This window comes from Rattus norvegicus, chromosome 17, assembly GCF_036323735.1.
Source record: "Rattus norvegicus strain BN/NHsdMcwi chromosome 17, GRCr8, whole genome shotgun sequence".
Lineage (NCBI taxonomy): Eukaryota > Metazoa > Chordata > Mammalia > Rodentia > Muridae > Rattus > Rattus norvegicus.
The window spans coordinates 78,270,848-78,289,257 of NC_086035.1; the positions used below are offsets into that span (position 1 = coordinate 78,270,848).

The 18,410-nt window shown below is 46.3% G+C and overlaps 1 protein-coding gene across 4 annotated transcripts in view; it reads right to left on the reverse strand.

The window, feature by feature from the left end:
* Sephs1 (selenophosphate synthetase 1) overlaps window positions 1-18,410 on the reverse strand; it is a 32,408-nt gene that overhangs the window by 7,123 nt on the left and 6,875 nt on the right. For 2 of the 4 annotated variants that reach the window (NM_001104630.1, XM_006254266.5), the window contains exons 2-7: window positions 18,131-18,404; window positions 13,695-13,798; window positions 11,435-11,542; window positions 10,249-10,403; window positions 6,728-6,818; window positions 4,192-4,291 (exon numbers count right to left, since the gene is read on the reverse strand). In NM_001104630.1, coding sequence (NP_001098100.1) covers window positions 4,192-4,291; window positions 6,728-6,818; window positions 10,249-10,403; window positions 11,435-11,542; window positions 13,695-13,798; window positions 18,131-18,323 — 751 coding nt within the window. In that variant the 5' untranslated portion in view covers window positions 18,324-18,404. Of the gene's footprint in view, window positions 1-408; window positions 831-4,191; window positions 4,292-6,727; window positions 6,819-10,248; window positions 10,404-11,434; window positions 11,543-13,694; window positions 13,799-18,130; window positions 18,405-18,410 lie in introns of those variants that run through there. The other 2 variants (XM_039095540.2, XM_039095541.2) reach the window with 2 other exon arrangements.

An 18,410-nucleotide genomic window follows, 5' to 3' on the forward strand; every position in this document is an offset into this window, starting at 1 on the left:
CTATGGTAAGACAGCTCTATTCTCTTAGAAAAAACAATGAGAAGTTTTGTTTTGGAATGGAACTGTTTTTCTAGTAGAACATTAGTTGCCACTGAACATTGTGTGTGCTAGTACATGGATAGGGCAGCAGCCATGCTTCAGGAGAAAGCAGTCGCAAGTGCCCGTGCACTGAGTGACCCGTCACTGAGTGCGCGTGCATGGCAGTGACCACTGCTTTAAGGTGACATCATGAAGCTGCAGGGAACCAGGTAAAAGCCATGGAGGAATACCTAAAAAACGCAAACAGAAGCTGTTTTGTGTGGACAACTATATAAAATTTTCTTCTGTACTCCTTTTTTGCTGTTGTTTTTAAAGAAGTATAAAATTATTTTAAAATCACCACAAAGTTCTGTGCAATCAGGAACAACATAATTTGCAATGTTTTTTTTTTTAATTTTAAAAAGAGAACCATGACAAAGATTTACGAAATATTTTCAGTTACAGTACTCATTTAGCCTTAGTCAGAAAAATCTGTTAAAGATATTTTGTGCTCTAAACAAGTGAGCCAGGTGAACAATACAATAGACACTCCCCACAGTTGTCTCTGCATTTCTACTCAATATGAGCACAGTTCATTTCATTACATAAATATGGGATCACACACAACTGCTGTGCACTGAAACTTAGTTTAATTAGACCTTTCGAGTAGCATGCGATTCCAGCTTCCAAATGCTATTCCAGCAGACAGCACTGGTGAGCGCTGTGTGCAGGACTCAGAACCGATTAGTATCAGAACTGCAAGGCCATCTGTACCTTTACACAGTGACGTGTTCTCCTCAACTGTTTCCCTCCTATGTGAAGAAATAAATCAAGTATTTTGTGGAATTGTAATAGCATTCTCTGGAACAATTTCCACCAATGAGAGATTATTGTAATAGGATAACAATAGGTAAAAATACCCCAAAGCAAAAACACAAACATTTAAAAGAAGCACTCATTCCAACAGAAGTCAGGTAGAGACAAGAGGCCTTACCTCATGGTTGGCATTGCTCTACTGATCTGTATTGGTTTTTCAAACCTTTTCTAGGGAGGGGAGCAATGTGACATAAATACATTGTACTGAAAATTAAAACAACAGCAAACTCTCCCCTCTCAAAAGCATCAAATTCCATCCTTTTTCTTACACAGGACCCCACCACTTTGCCCAGGTTGGCAATAAACTACTTTACCCAGGCAGGCTTTGACCTCTGACTCTCTTTCATCAGCCTCCTGAATAGTTGGCTTGGTAAAATATACTTGTGATGACTTGGGCATTCTTGTTATAAACTGAGTTTATGAACGTCAAAGTCTGCCTAGACTGTGTTGGCTTGGTATGTCTGCCTATCTCTCCTGCTGGCTTCCCTGTGCACTACTGCTGGATGTAGCAATTTCTCCAGAGCCAACTAAGACATTAGTGGCTGGAGAAAGGGTTCCATGAGTAAAGCCCTTGCCATGCAGACAAGGCCCTGAGGTCAGGCCCCCAGAACATCTGCATTTCTAGCATCCCTAAGGCGAGGAGAGAGGAGGGGACAGGTGGATTTCCCGGTTCATAGATCTGGCACACACAGCAGCAACCAAGAGGCCTATCTCACACTGTGTTGAAGGTGAGGACCTCTGATCTGATTGTCATGTAAGTTCCCATGCCCCCACACACCCACATTCACACAGTGAGTTCACAATGGTGGTGACTGAGGGGTGGGAGGAGAGCAGTGCATAAAACTAAAACTCTAGAAATGGTGCTTAGGGTTTTTGAAAGACCCAAGAGAGGTGCCCCCTGCCTAATTATAAAATATTTAACTAGTGTGAACATCAAATAAGAGTATAAGATGCTTAAAGTAGGGGCTGGAGAGACGGCTCAGAAGAGTGTGTATTGCTCTTCAGAGAACCCACGTTTAGTTCCCAGCACCCATGTCAAGAGGTCTATAACCCCTAGGAACTCTGGCTCCAGAATCTGCTGTCTTCTGGCCTTCAGGGGCACCTGCACACTTGTGTTCAGACAGATATGCAAAAAGATTAAAAAGATGCTTACACTATGTCAAGTGACTGCCTTGGTATGCTGGCTAGGTTCATGTCAACTTGGTAGAAGCTGGAGGGAAACACGGTTAAAACAATGTCTCCGTAAGATCGGGCTGATTTGCAGTTAAAAAAACTCCCACATGTTAAATTAAAAACTCTGGAGACTCATTAGAAAACTCTGAGAAAGGCGGGACATAGTGGTGCACACCTTTAATCCCAGAGCTGAGAGGGAGGTGGGTGGGTACCTGGGAGTCACTAATCAGTTAAAGCTACATAGGGACACTTTGTCTCTAGGATGCTAGCTCCTGGGAATGGCTCACTCTTCTGATCACAGAACAGCTAAGCTCTCACGGATGCAATGTAGTCAGCGGAGGGCTCGTTACTAGGCCACAGCCTCCGACAAAAGTCTTGGCTGTAATTTGATCAAAGTGTGTGAGGGGAGGGGACACTGTATACATGAGAGAGTGGAGGCAGTCAACCACAGGATAGGAATTTGAACACGAGGAGCTCTACTGCCAATATGCTACAGAGCAAATGCCCTGGCTAACTCATTAGCCCAATGTTCAAACTTACAGATCCAGTTTGAAGCGGCTCACAAGTAGCTGGGACATCTTTGTGTCATTGACTAATAAGTCACACACCTGAAGTGGGGAATTCTCATGACCAGTTAACTAACTACACAAATGACCGTCCATGGTACATCTAAGTTCAGTTTCCAATGTCTTTCTTGAAATGAACAGTTAGGGCAGGCTTTCCTTGGCACTGAGACTGACCCTGTGGACAAACCCTACTCAGCCGCAGTAAGCTATTTGCGTCCTTACTTACGGGTTTTAGGTGAGACAGTACTGAGGGGCAAGGAGAAAGTGTGGTGTATGAGTTAGTGAGTACAGTAGATCCGACCCCCAGAACCCAAGTGAGAACTGGGACATGGTGCCTTATGCTGAGGAGGAGAGGGGCAGATACTCAGGGCTGGCCACCGGCAGCCTCGCCTAGGAGTGGGCTAGCTCCAGGTCAGTGAGCTATCTCAACAAACAGGGTGGAGGACACTCATAGTTGACTTTTGTCCTCTCTCTCTCTACACACACACACACACACACACACACACACACACACACACACACACACGAAAGATTTGACAACTATACAGTACCTAATAAGTGATATTTTTTTTACTAACTGAAAAGAAAAAAATCCTACACAGTAAGATTATGTACACTGTCCATTCAAGTAAAGCAAGCCACTTTCTCTTAACTCCTTTAAAGTCACGCTTTAAGGCCTAGACAGTGGCTGGACCGAGTAACAGTCACCCCAGGATCATACATTCAAATGTAGGTTTGGGAAGGATTAGGAGGCGTGGCCTTGTTGGAGGAGGTGTGTCACTAGAATAGGCCCCCACCACTCTCAGTTAGCTTGCTCTCCCGGCCTCCTGCTTGCAGATGAGGATCTGTCAGGCACGGCAACAGGCACTCCGCTGTGATATTAAACAGACTCACCCTCTGAAACTGCACGTGGACCTGGTGCTTTGTCGACAACAGAAAAGTAAGAGTCCATTTCACAGTTTCTACTACAGTTTTTCTTAAATGATGTCTATGTGTGTGTGAATGTGCACATTATGCCAAGTGCTCCTGGAGGCCACCCACCCGGTTCAGTGCTCAGAACTGAACTCTGAGCCTCTTCAAGAGCAGGTGGCCTCTTAACTGCTGCGCCATCTCTCCAGCCACCTGGTGGGACTCTTAAATCGCACCCTGACAACTGGAGGAGGAAGCCACACTTAACACACTTTACTGAGAACATGACACACGCTCATACACAGGTTCACCTTAACTTATGACTGGGTTCAATCAACTGATGTCACACTGACATTAAAACGTTGAAAAGCAGGAGGGGGCTGTCATAAATGAACCTAAATTAAACACTCCCTGCCTATGGATTCCCAGAGTAACCTGTGGAACCAAAATAGACACCAAGAGGGGTGTAGTCCCAGCCATGTTATTCCCTGGCCTCCATCCTTATTTTTTTTAAGATGACTGAAGTCGTGAGAAAAACCCCACTGTGCGCTAAGACTGAATCCAGCCAACTCAAGCCCCCGTCTGTTTGCTACTTAGCCTTCCCAGACCCGAGGCTGGCTGGGCCCTGAGCAGACGCCCTGCCCCGTACCTGTCCTGTTGAGCCGCGCCATGTTCACCATTGCCTCTTGGTATGCCAGCTCTACGTCTTCTTGGGTGACCACGAGCTTAATTTTATTCCATTTTTCAGGCTAGCCATAGGAACACAGGTGAGAGAGAGAGAGAAAAAACATGATTAATTTTTGCTTCTTTTTTAAAAAATATTTTTAAAGATTTTTATGTCTGTGAGTACACACTGTAGCTGTCTTCAGACACACCAGAAGAGGGCATCAGAGCTCATTACAGGTGGTTGTGAGTCCCCATGTGGTTGCTGGGAATTGAACTCAGGACCTCTGGAAGAGCAGTGAGTGCTCTTAACCGCCGAGCCATCTCTCCAGCCCCCTCATCTTTGCTTCTAATCGTGTGCAAAATGAATATTCTTCTTAGTCATATTCCAGGACTGGGCATGTCGATGTGTGTTCCTATTGCCAGTGATCAAGCCCAGGGTCCCACATATACTCAGCATCTTCTGCACCACTGAGCCACACCCCAGTCACCGGGAATTCTATTTACTGAGTTGTCAAGACACAGTCAATACTGTGATTAGTGTTTCTCAGGGGAACTCTCATTCTATCTGCAGCTCCTCCCACATTTCTAAAGTAAACGTCACAGCTTGTTGGCTATGTAAACCTAGCAGGCACACAGCACAGTGCACCCTGTCTTACCTTATAAGGGGCCAGGTGTGACCCCTTATTTACATGGTTTCCAAGGGTGAGCTATCAGGAAGCTTGCCCAGTATCCACAATGGCTTGAGCACCACAAGAACAGAAGAGAGTTTCCCGTGTCCTCATCTCATCTCCTATACTAGGCTGATCTGCTTTTACACTATACCCTTTCTACTTTAACTGACGCCTGCAGTGAAGCTATCTTGGTGAGAAACTTTCAACTGCCCATGCTGAGGACAGCTTTGGGTGAGCAAATAAGTTTATTGTTAAAGAGACAGACAGGCCTTTGTCTGGTTTTCAAAGAAGCTAGCATCACGATGTAAGGTTCATGGCACAAGGAGCGGCAGACCACTAACTGCTGTGTGACTCATGGATCCTTGCTTGCAGGTCTTGAACACTACATAAACACAGCCCAAAGTGCTGTGGTCAGAACTTAGTGGTGGAGCCTTGCCTAGCATGTGAGGCTGAGCCTGGCCCCCAGTACCACAAAACCCAATACTTCCTGCCACTGTTAGACATCGGGAACGACTTCCTCTACCTGAATGCCATCACTGCCACCTCTCCCAGAAGTAACACCCACCCTGATGTCTTACCTATCATTCTTTGCCTGTCAAAACCTAGGATCCTTAGACTCTAGTTTAGGTTCTAAAACTAAACGACAACTGCCTCCTACCTTTATTCAATAAACAAAACATTATGCTACCATATTTGAACTTTGGAACTTGCTGTTTAAATTCTGAATATCTGCCAGAAATAAATAATAAGGCAACGATGTATGAAGCAGAAGTGGAGGGACCAGAAGGCCCTGTCCCCTCACTCTTACACCACTATGATGGTCATACTTCTAGCCCTCCTGCAAGACTGTGCAGGCTAAGCAGTCACACTGGACAGACCACTTCTGTGGACTATCCCCTCAGCAACTTCCCACACTGCTTTACATTACTGAGGAAGGAGGGAAAATAAATAATATGGCCATTTTTGAGATTTTTATTATCATTACTTTTTCCAAGGCAGGGTGTCTTTTGTAGCTGTGGCACTCTTGGAACTTGCTCTATAGACCAGGATTGCACTGAACAGATATCCACCTGCCTGTCTCCGGAATGCCAGGATTAAAGGCATGCATCACCACCCAGTGAGAATTAACTTTTTATATTTCATGTGTCTGGGTGTTCTACCTATAGATATGTTTAGGTACTCTATGCATGAAGAGTCCAGAAAGGCCAAAAAAGTCGGCACTGGGTCCCCTGGAATTGGGGTTAGAAACCTTTGTGAGCCACCATGTGGGTGGAGAAGAGCAGCCAGTGCTCTCAACTGCTGAGCCGTCCCTCTCGCCAGCTCTGGGAGGTCTTATGTCGAGCCAAGGGGAATGGCCAATAAATGATGTAAGTCTTTATTATTTTTTCCAACTATTTCTCAAGACTGGTAGGTTTCAGATAATATTTGTAGAAATTCAAACACGCCATGATATGTGAGGACACAGCAGACTCTTAGTCACTGTCATGGAAAGACAGCCCAGTGTGACACCTTAGGAGAAATACCCTCTGCTCACCCTCCACTACTCTCACATCTGCATGTTCTTTTACTGACCGATTTAAAGACAGCACCAACATGTGACAACAGCCCGAGCTCCATGACTGACTGTCAACACCTGACCTGACTCCGCAAGCTCAGACCTACCTCCGTCAAACACTACCACATGGCTTAAACTTTCATTTACGAAGATATAGATAATTCATCTAAGGACTTCACTGATAACTTTCCACCCACACACCTCATTTCAAACAAAACAAAAAACACGCTGAAACCAAAGAACCACCCTGAGGGCTAACTGTCCAGCCGCCCTCTCAGTCAGCCTCTACTTACAATATCCAGCCACTGGTGCACAGCCACTGCAACCTGCGTCCCCAGGGGTTTGGTCAGCACCAGCACGTCCCCCGGCACCGCGTTGTCTGGCCTGCAGAAGGAAAAGGGCATGTTCCGATCAGACTACCGAAGCAGACAAGATTAAAGCAAAGGGGAATCTGGTGAAAATAACTTTCTGCACTGATCCTGCTTTCCCTTTCCTTGTCTGTGTATGTATGTGTATGAATGCACAGGCATGTGGGTTAGGTAGAAGCCAGAAGTCAATACTGGGCATTATCTTCAGTATTTTCCTGCTTAGTTTTTTGAAATAAGGTCTCTCTCTCACTGAGCCCAGCACTTACCATTTTGGCTAGGCCAGTGGCTAGTGAGCCCCGGGGACTTGCCCGTGTCTGTTTCCCCTGCTGGACACAATATTCAGCTTTTAAGAGGCTGCTGGAGATAGAACTCCTCCTCGTGCTTTGCCCACACATGCCATCTGTTAGGAAAAGGGACGCCTCTGAGATGGAGGATGCTTAACGGGTGCCCTCAGCTGCTGGAGGGAAAGGAACTCCACTAATGAAAGACGGCGAGCTGTGGACAGTGCGCTCAGCCTCGCTCTGCTGAGCAGACTCAAAGCACCAAGCAGAAGCCGGCATGGGGCTACTCGCTTGTCATCGCAGTTACCAGAAGACTAGGGCAGGGAGATCAAAGTCTGGGTTCCATGGCAGCCCTAAGGAACAGTTTAGAGAGAGATGTTGGCAGGGTGGGGGTGGGGGGTATGGGAGAGCTCGGAGGAGAATGTACACAATGGCAGGGCCACTGCTTCCACACAGGTCTAGGGTTCAACTCCCCAGTACTTGAAAAACAAGCGAGCTCGCAAAACCCAGAAAGCAGAGTAGCAAAGATGAAGCCTGTAACCCACGGTCACCCTGCACACAGGGCATGTGGCCCGTCTGTTCACTGCTGTGGAGAGGAACCTGGCAGAGCCTTTCTCACAGGGAGGTTCCCGGCATTACTGGTACACCCCACCTGACCTCGGGTCCTTAGACCTCTGCTAATGATCTGCTCTAAGGCTAGTCCTGGAACATTAGTGACATCATCAAAATGACCAAACATAATTGAAATGTCCATAGCGAATATACAGAACTAATGGGGGAGGGGGTGCCTGTGATGGGAGACTTGAGCCTCAGCACAGATCACGACCACTGTACTGTAGACTGCTTTTACATCGTTTACATTCTGACCCCGGCTAACACAGTACCTACTAGTTACTAATCAAAACCTGAAGTACAGGCCAGCCAGATGGCTTAGTGGGTAAAAGTGCTTGCCATCAACTCTCAGAACCTGGGTTCAATCTCCTAGGACTCCCTAGGAGAGAAGAATCAGCTTCTGCAGGTGTTTCCCTCCACATACATAAGTAAACAAACAACAAATGTAAGGCAGATAAATGAAGGACAGGGTGCCTTTCTTAACATCAAACATGAAAAGTGACAATCTGTGTTGAAATCCATCTCCGAAGAATACAGAGAAATGCTCCCAACCCAAAGGAAGCTGTAAGACTTGATGCTTCCCATTACCAGTCATGACAGAAAAACGAGTCAAAGCCACACTGCGATGCCACCTATGCTCACTATACTGGTTCTGAGCAGAATGACATCATAAAACAACTTCTAGAGGGGACATGGAGAACCTGGGTCTGTATATACACACAACAGCAAAACAAAGCTGGGGCTGGAGAGATGGCTCAGTGGTTAGAGCACTGTCTGCTCTTCCAAAGGTCCTGAGTTCAAATCCCAGCAACCACATGGTGGCTCACAACCATCTGTAATGAGATCTGATCCCCCTCTTCTGGCTTATATATAATAAAAAAAAAAAAAAGCTGCACTTGAAGGGGGCTCACAGAAACAGGAGAAAGCAACTGAAAAGTCCACAGTCAGTGGGCGACGTGTATACAGACAACAGCTTATCAGGCCATAAAAAGTACTGTGGAGCTTGGAGGTGGTGGCATACTTTGACCCCAGCACATGGATGTGGGGCAGAGTTCAAGGCCAGCCTGGTCTATGGAAAAAATGCTAGGACAGTCAGGGCGACAAAGAGAAACACACTCTTTAAAACAAAACAAAACAAGAACAAAGGGGGACTGGAGAGGTGGCTCAGTGGTTAAGACTGCTCTTCCAGAGGTCCTGAGCTCAACTCCCAGAAACCACATGGTGGCTCACAACCATCTGTGATGAGACCTGATGCTCTCTTCTGGTGTGTCTGACAGCTACAGTGTGTGTGTGTGTGTGTGTGTGTGTGTGTGTGTGTGTGTGTGTGTGTGTGTGTATACACACATATATATGCACACACACACATATATATACACATATATGTATATATACATATATACACACATCTATATGTATATATAATAAAGTAAATAAATCTTTAAAAAGCAAAACAAAAATAAATTTTTTTAAAAAAGCACCCCAGTATTTGTGCTACTATTTGATGACGGGAGAGGCGATTAAAGCCAGGTAAAGTGCCCTACAGAGCATGGTCCATTTATCCAGTGCTCAGAACAGGCCACCCTTACAGACAAAGAGCAGCTTACTGGTCTCCAGAGCATCATGGGAAGGGGAACCTAGAAATGTCTGCTCCTGCAGACAGGCTTGGGGGAGGGAAGCAAATGTTCTGGGCACTGGGCAGGATGGTGGTCATTCAAGCCTACACTCACAAAACCAATGACCTGTAGACTTAAAATGCTGACACAGAGGTAGAGCCCATGGTGCAATACCTGCTTAGCAGACACAACAAGCTGTGCGCAATCCCAGGTACAAGAAACTAAACAAACGGGAAAAGCTTTGGAAGTGAGCAGGCTGAGGCAGGAGGATGAGTCTGAGATCAGCACGAGATACAAAGTGATACCTTGTTTAAAAAAAAAACAAAAAACGGGGCTGGAGAGATGGCTCAGCGGTTAAGAGCATTGCCTGCTCTTCCAGAGGTCCTGAGTTCAATTCCCAACAACCACATGGTGGCTCACAACCATCTGTAATGAGATCTGATACCCTCCTCTTCTGGTATGTCTGAAGACAGCTACAGTGTGTTCATATACATAAAATAAATAAATAAATCTTAAAAAAAAAACAAAAAAGAAACAAAAAACAAACAAACCAAAAATAGACAAATAAAATGCCAAATAACATGTCACATTTTTGTCATGTGAAATTTACAAAGTTTAAATTTGCTCAAGAATAGGATCAAAGTACTGACAAATGCTACAGCATGCATGAATTTAAAAACACTAAGCTAATATACAAAGGAAAACCAATCAAGATTGGAAGGACAAGCAACTAATAACCCCAGTGGGAGAGTTCCCGCTCAAGGCGATCAAAGTGTTGAAGGGACGCTGGTCAGTCTATTGCTCTGGAAAGGCCTAAGCTCACTGAATTGCACGCTCTAAGTGGGTGAATTGTACAGCAAGTGAACGACACCTTAATATACCTTATTTTTAGAGAGAATGAGAGAGAAGCAGGTTCCAACATGAACAAAGGCCGACTTACATGATAAATTCATTGGGCTGGCAGACAGTTGTGGCGACTCCTCCCAGAACAATCCAGGGGTTCAATACCGTTTGGCCCCCCGTTACAGAGGTCCCCGCTTCCTCGGCCGCATCTTTAAAACCCTGTATAATTAGCGGCATCACTTTATCCCTTTCCTAGAGTTTAAAAGGACACAGATGAAAAGTCATGAGTTCTGTTCAAAACCCAGGAAGGATGCTTCTGCATTTGCAGTTATAAAAAGAGATAAAAAACCCTAGAGAACCAAAAGCTGACAGACAGCATAGAGTGCAACAAAGCAAGGGAGTGTTTGCTGACACAAGCACCTTGTCAACTGTGTTCTGGTTACAAAGTGAACAAAACTCAGGGAAGAGAGTGTATATAACATGCCACTTGCCCACAGGCCTTGCCCAGACACGGGTGGCTATCAGAGGTCAGCTCTTGGCTGACCATATGAATATAGCCCTGTCCCCAAAAAATGATTCTGTCTGCCAAGAAGTGGAAAGAGTTGCTGAGAGATTCGGCGTAATGCACCCCCGGAGAAGACTTCCTATGAGAACCGGACACTGCTGCTCAGAGTGCAAACGGCTAGGGAAAAGGACCACAGAAAACTGGGTTATCTAGCAGTAAATCCTGACAAACTGATTGGGGAAGGCATACTGAAAGAAAAACACATCTTGTTAAAGTCAACTAAAATAATGGGGCCAGAGAGACGGCTCAATGGTTGAGATCAGGATAGAAGCTTCGTTCTCAGCACCCACATGGCAGCCCATAACTACCTCTAGCTCCAGCTCCAGGCACACACACACTGGCAAATACTCATGCACATAAAGTAAAATAAATAAAAACAACCTGTACGAATTCATCCCGGGTCCAAGAACATGAAAGACAGCAGCCTGCCAGGCAGGGACAGAGATGGGAAAGCATGAGGGTCTTGCCCCCCACTGAGGCTGCTCCCTACCTGAGGGCCGTGAACTCAGAGCCTAATCCGCACACATTCGCGCACACTATTTAGCTTTCTATGTACCCAGAAGAGAGTTAAGGAGCAGGTGGGAGAAAAAGAGGATAGGTACTCTCATTTTAATTCACAGATATATGCCCCAAAGTGGACAGCTGCAATACTGGAGGCCATGTCTGTAAATGCAAAATAAAGTGAAACCAAAGACCAGTGAGCGGACCTGTGACTTACCCGGTCAGTCATTTTATTACTGACTCCAAGGAGCATTAGCATATTGTCACATTCTGTGACACCCATCGCATAGAGGTCACTGAGGACATTGGCACACGCTATCCTGCCCTAGGAGAGAGCAGAGATGTGAGAAAGCACAGCCAGGGATTTTCCAAAGATGGAGTCTATGAAGCAGCAGCCTCCGAGACCCTGGGGGTCTCCAGGAAGGGCAGCTCCCAGGACATGGCTGTCAGCCGGTACCTTCACCTACTCTCAGGCCACCCGCTCACCCACTGGAGCAGAACAAAGAGTTCACATTCTTTACCATCTGAGATTCAGAGCCCTGGCTCAAGATGGGGCAGGAGGTGGGGTTGGGGTTGGGGGATCAGGAAGAGAAGCGGTTAGCACTGATGCTCTGGGAGAGACCAGGGCGCTAGGGAGGCCTGATAGTCATTTAAAGGTAACCTTGGGACACCGGCACTCAGCAGACCAGAGCTGCCTCTGCTGGTTAATTTTCATGTTGTTGGATTAAGAAACTTTTGCACCTTCAAGTTGAAAGAAGTAAATAGTAAACGAAAGTAGGAGAAATAAGAAACACACTGGCCTAAAGGAAAAATGAAATCGCTTTTCTCAGTAAATTCTATTGCTTTATGGGGAATTTAACAAACATGCAATAGGCATGAGGTAATGAAGACTAGTGCTCTAAAGAGAGTTTAAAGGTTAATTGTCATTGTCTAAGTCATCTTTTTATAGACAGCAGAGAAAAATAACAAGGTTTTCTTCTGACGGAATAACCAACATGGAGACAGCAGGTAATTTTCAGTTGTATTAATATACTTGGGGATTCCAGGCAGCTCTGCAGCCTTCTACAGACCCAGGGTCAACATCCACAAGCCTTGTCAACGAGGACTTGAGGCTGAATCTCGGGCTTCTAAGAGATGCTAGAAAGGGTAGACTCTGGGCAACGCCTTTGCCAAGTGTGCTGCTTTACAGAGAATACACCTTCTAATGCCCTCTTTACTCATACTGCACCGAATCTTCCTTTTCCTACCATGGCCCAAGTCCTTATATGTGAGGCTTCATCCCAATGTCCTTGCGACCCAGGAAGGGAGCTGACCTCTTTAAACAAATGGCACATTCCAATTTCTTCATTGTTCTCTTGGTTGGTAAAGAAGTTAGTTGGTTAAAGATTAGGCAGAATAAAAGGCTGCTGGAAATGTGTCTGCAGTGCATGAGCAGCACCTAGAACTTTGTGTACGAGCACGCGCATGCATGTAGAGGGCAGAGTCTGTGTCCGTCGGTGTCTTCCTCAGTCACTCCACCTTACTTTTCAAACAAGGTCTCTTATTGAACCAGGAGCTCAACAATCGGGTAGACGGGCCAACCAGCAAGCGCCTGGAATCCTCCTGTCTCTGTATCTCGGCATGAGTACTAGAGGTGTGTGCAGCCACGCTAGGCTTTTTACTTGGGTGCTGGGGTCTTCCTGCTTACATGGGGACGTACTCTGTCCCCTGCTGCGTCATCTACAACTTGAATGGCATGCTAGATCTCACAGTGGAACAGTGGTGTGTAGGCATGTAGGAGGCTGGGTAGCTGCTAACCAGCTTATCCTACCATTTAAGAATAAAACAGGTCCTGGGTTCGGTCCCCAGCTCCGAAAAAAAGAACCAAAAAAAAAAGAAAAAAAGAATAAAACAGGTTCAAGAAGTTCACTGTAAAGTAAACCAGGCATGGTGGTGCACACCTTTAGTCCCAGCACTGGGGAGGCAGAGAAAGGCAAATCTCTAAGTGTGAGGCTCTACATACAGAGTTCCAGGACAGCCAGGGCTACACAGAGAAACCCTGCCTTGGAGGAAGTCTAATTGTGATGCGATTCCTAAGCTCCTCTATTGTGGGAGGAAACATTCAGAATCAGTGTTATTCCAAAGTATAGCAACATTTCCAGCCAGAAACAGCAAGGAGCAGTACCTTTTACAAATATCAGGTACAAGGAAAGAAAGCAGAGAACGCCACCAACTCCCAGTATTCTGTCAAAACTGATGCTACACACTACAAAGGCAGTAGACAGATCCCTCCACGACACTTGGTTCATGCAGTGTCAAGTGAGGAGACAAGTCCTGCTGTGGTGGCAGGAATCAGGAACGGTAATATAACTTGGATACAGCAAAAGTGGAAAAACACAACAGCCAAACATAAACCCCACCCAAAGGCACACATAAAGCCAGCCGAAACCACAGCTGAGTGCACACAGCAGCTCCAATTACGAGAGCACCAGACTTACCATCATGTAAGGGTCGTCCACGATAGGATAAATGTAATCTGTGGTTTGAACCAAGGAGAGACCACCGTGCCTCAGAGGAATGACGCAAGTATCCATCCCAATGCCTGGCAAGACGGGCATGGCCAGCGCCAAAAAGGAAAGAAAAGAGCGTTTAATCCTGTCTGAGCAGCACTTTGGGCAAAACCCCACACTGCCAACCGAGCTATGCGTGTGCTGTCAGGAAGCGTTACTGAAATTACTGTGGGACAGGACCAGCATAGGATGGAAGGCAAGAATTAATTGTTAATCAACAAGACTGCAAGACAGCATAAAACCTTACTGAAGTCTCTAACACTTTACATTCCTGAACCCTGTGATTGATGCCCTGGCCGGCCTAGATTCACTGTGTAGACCAGGCTTAACTCAGAGACCCACCTGCTTCTGTCTGCCAAGCGCTGAGAATAAAGGTGTGTGTGCTATCAAGGCATGGTGCTTTCGCCATGCTGGCTCATTCAGAATTTCTCTGCATGAAACAGACGGAACTGTTGCAGTTTTATTGACAGCTACTTTGAAATTAATTGCCCAGATGTTATAACTTCCTAGACAGTCTTTGTACCATAATCTCATACAGAAAATGCCAGTTAGCACTACATGTAGCCTGTAGGAGGAGGTAAGGGGAAAAGCAGGAGTCAAAGTTCCCAACCAAGTGTGTCCATAAATACTCAGTATCTGATCTGGGTAATTCAATTCTTTGTTTCCCCAGAGCACTTTCTACACCTTTGCATATCATACATGTGTACACCCAGATACAGAGGTCAACATCTCGTTTCTTCCCAATCTTACTTTCACCTTATCTTTTAAGACCGAACCTAGAAATAACCAGTTCAGCGTTAGCTAGGATGGCTTTCTGTGGGTCATCATATTTCTTTTAGACAGCACTGTACTATATGCTACTCGGTTTCAAAATCACTTCTGATGCCCCTGGAGTGGGCAAGGTGGGACTTAATAGAAATGGTTAACTGATGCTGGAAATTTGGAAGTTCAGGATCCTGAGGAAGACAGCCTGCCTAGGTTATGGCTGACGACATGATCGTTATTGTCAACACGACACCAATCTAGACATAGCCAGGCAGAGCGACATTCAACCAAGGAATCACTTCCACAGAACTAGCCTAGTGGGCATTCTTTTGGTTGCTAACTAACTGATATAGGAGGGCCCAGCCCACTGTGGGTAATGCCATCCCTGAGCAGGTACCCTGTGCTGCTTTAAAAAGCTGGGGGAACAAGCCAGGACACAGTATTCCCCTCCTTGGTTTCCTTGATGGAAGTCTTGGCGGCTCTAAGCCCACAGACCCTTTCCTCCCCATGTTGCTTTTGGTTATGGTGTTCATCGCAGCTATAGAAAAGCAAACCAGAACACACTAGGAATTTCTCCGTAAGCGACAAACAGTAAGTAGTTCAGGCTTCCACTCCACTGTTACCAAAGCAGCCGTGGACATGTTCACAAATGAGTGAGGGTGCATTCTAGTGTGATTTTCTTCATAAACACATGGCAGGTCAGAGCTGTACCTGAGACCACAACGGTGACGCACTAAGGTAAAGGAGAGACCTTGGTAAGTGGAATCGGACCAGAACCACTCAAAGTTCAGACTGGACAAGCTTAGGGAGGCACATGCAAGAGGATGGTCTCTTAAAACCTGAGTATGAGGCTGACAGGAAGAGCTCACGGGGCCATGCTGGCCTATCAACACAATTAGGCTGATGATACTGTATGTCATACAGGGTCACATGACTGACTAGAGCACGCAAGCTTCCTGGAATATTACCAGTAAGCCTCATGATAGAGGGAGTCAGGAATACACCTACAGGATTGGAAGCTGGCTGGGGGTACAGCTCTGCAGTACCTTATAGCATCCTTATAGCCCCGGGTTTGATGCCACACACACACACACACACACACACACACACACTCTCTCTCTCTCTCTCTCTCTCTCTCTCTCTCTCTCTCTCTCCCTGAAGTTGTAAGGAAGGAAAAGGGATAAGCCGGACATGGGTCACTAAGAACTCACTAAGAACTAGAGCTTCAATTAGAAAGCTAAGGATAGTTGTGGTAGAGGAACAGAGCAAAGTGGCTCCAGGAGAGGTTAAATGCAAGACTGAGAAGCTAATGCTATGCTACAGGGAAGCCTAGAGCGTCTCAAATAGAAAACATGTGCTGGGTGGTGGTGGTGACCACCTTTACTCAGCGCTCAGGAGGCAGAGGCAGGCAGAGCTCTGAGAGTTCAAGACCTGCCTGGTCTACAGAGGGAGTTCCAAAAATCCCTAAACATATGAATGAATGAATGAATGAATGAATGAATGAATGAATGAAAGAAAGAAAGAAAGAAAGAAAGAAAGAAAGAAAGAATACTACAGTACCAATAACCCGTGATTGACACCTTCCAGGTATAGAAAACAAATGGACTGGTTTGAGGAAACACCACTTTCTGGGGCCGGAGAGATGCTCAGTAGCTGAGAGCACTGACTGCTCTTCCACAGTTCAGCCCAGCAACCACATGGCGGCTCACAACCATGGGATCCCATGTCCCCTTCTAGTGTGTCTGGAGACAGCTACAGTGTACTCATACATGTAAAATAAACGAGTAATTCTTTAAAAAAAAATCCAGTCATAGCCGAGCAGTGGTGGCACCAACACCTTTAACCCCAGCGCTCGGGAGGCAGATGCAGAGGCATCTCTGTGAGTTGGAGGCCAGCCTGGTTTACAGAGCGAGTTCTGGGTCAGCCAGGGCACATAGAGAAATCCTGTCTCAAAAACAAAACAAAACAAAAACAAAAAATGCAGGTGTAGGGCATTTTCTCAATTAGTGACTGATGCAGGAAGGCCTAGCCTGCCTATTGTGGGGGGAGCCATCCCTGGGCTGGGGGTCCTGGGTTCTGTAAGAGAGCAGGCTGAGCAAGCCATGAAAACAGCCAGGAAGCAGCACCCCTCATGGCCTCTGCAATGGCTCCCGCCTCCAGGCTCCTGTTCAGACTTCTCTCAGTGATGCACTACCGTGTGGAGTAAGCTGAATAACCCCTCCTCCCCGACTGCGTCCTGTTGGAGGTTCTCCATCGCAGTAGAAACCCTCACTAAGACATGCTAGTAATCACGCAGATCTTCCAGGATGCCTTGGTCGCACTTAAGTAACACATTCACAGAGCCATGCGTACGGGCTCTCCTTTAACCCCAGCATTTGGGAGGAGCTCTGTTTGAGAAAAAGGAACCGCTAACACTATGAAGAGCTCAGAAAACAGCAGTGCCCTCGGCTCCTGGACACTCTGGGGTCAATTCAAATCCATGCATGTGTATATGCATGTGTGCAGATGGTGTGTACGGTACAGACGCATTGTACACATGCACGTGCAGGCCAATACAACTTCAGCTGCCAGTTCTTAGACAGGGTTCACCTTTTCTGAGGCAGCCTGTCCCTGGCTTGGGAATTTGCAAATCAGCTAGGTTGGCTGGCTGATCACAGAGCCCCTGGAACACATCTGCCTCTCCCTCTCCAGCATGGGGATTGCAAGAACACTGCACCACACACATTCTCTCTCTCTCTCTCTCTCTCTCTCTCTCTCTCTCTCTCTCTCACACACACACACACACACACACACACACACACGCACACACACTAAGGTCCTTGAACTTTACCGACTGAGCTACTTCCTCAGTCTTCTCTCCTGAGTGCACACCAGTCCACGTGGCCCACTCACAACTTTTCAGTCCACAAGTCCTGCAAAGGCCCCTAGTCACAGCACTTAAAGCTGTTCTTAGGGTACTTAAAAAAAAAAAGGGGGGGGGGCTGGGGATTTAGCTCAGTGGTAGAGCGCTTGCCTAGGAAGCACAAGGCCCTGGGTTCGGTCCCCAGCTCCGAAAAAAAGAACCAAAAAAAAAAAAAAAGTATTTATTTACTATATAAGTACACTGTCGCTGTCTTCAGACACACCAGAGGAGGGCATCAGATCCATTACAGATGGTTGTGAGCCACCATGTGGTTGCTGGGAATTGAACTCAGGACCTCTGGAAGGGCAGTCAGTGCTCTTAACCGCTGAGCCACCTCTCCAACCTTGTTCTTAAGACAGTTACGGCAACACCTTCACTAAGGCAATGAAGAGAACACAGCATTTTAGAGGCCATTTGAGAGAAAAGCAGAAAGGAGGTTTCTGCTTATTCTCAGCTAATCAAAAACTTGTAAAAAAAAAAAAAAGTCCTACTGCAGTATAATGACGTCACAATATACGTTATAATTTCAAACCTGCCAACCACGTTCCCTGATGCTTTCAAATTCTTTCTTTAAACAAGTGACATTAACGTCATATCAGATACTGAGATCCTCTGACAGAACTTGAAGAGTCAAAGCGACATGGGAGAAGTCTGGCTGCTGACCACACTTGTGGGTGTTAGGGGATGGAGTACATACCAAGTCGTGGCATAACCGCTCCCAGAAACTGCTCATCTTCTTGGAAGTGGTTCTCTTGTAAAGATTCCAGCAATTTCTGCAAGACATCTTGGGGCACTTTGCAGCCTGTGCCTTTCAGTTCAGTAAACCTGGTTAGCCGGAAGCTCTTGTCCAATTCATAAGTTTCCGGGTTAAAGGACTCCCGAGTAGACATGGTTCTGGGGCCGCACTCTTCACAGTTCAGCCCCTCCCCTCCCTTTCTCTGGATCCAATGGGCTTTCTACTTGTGATCCACCTAGGT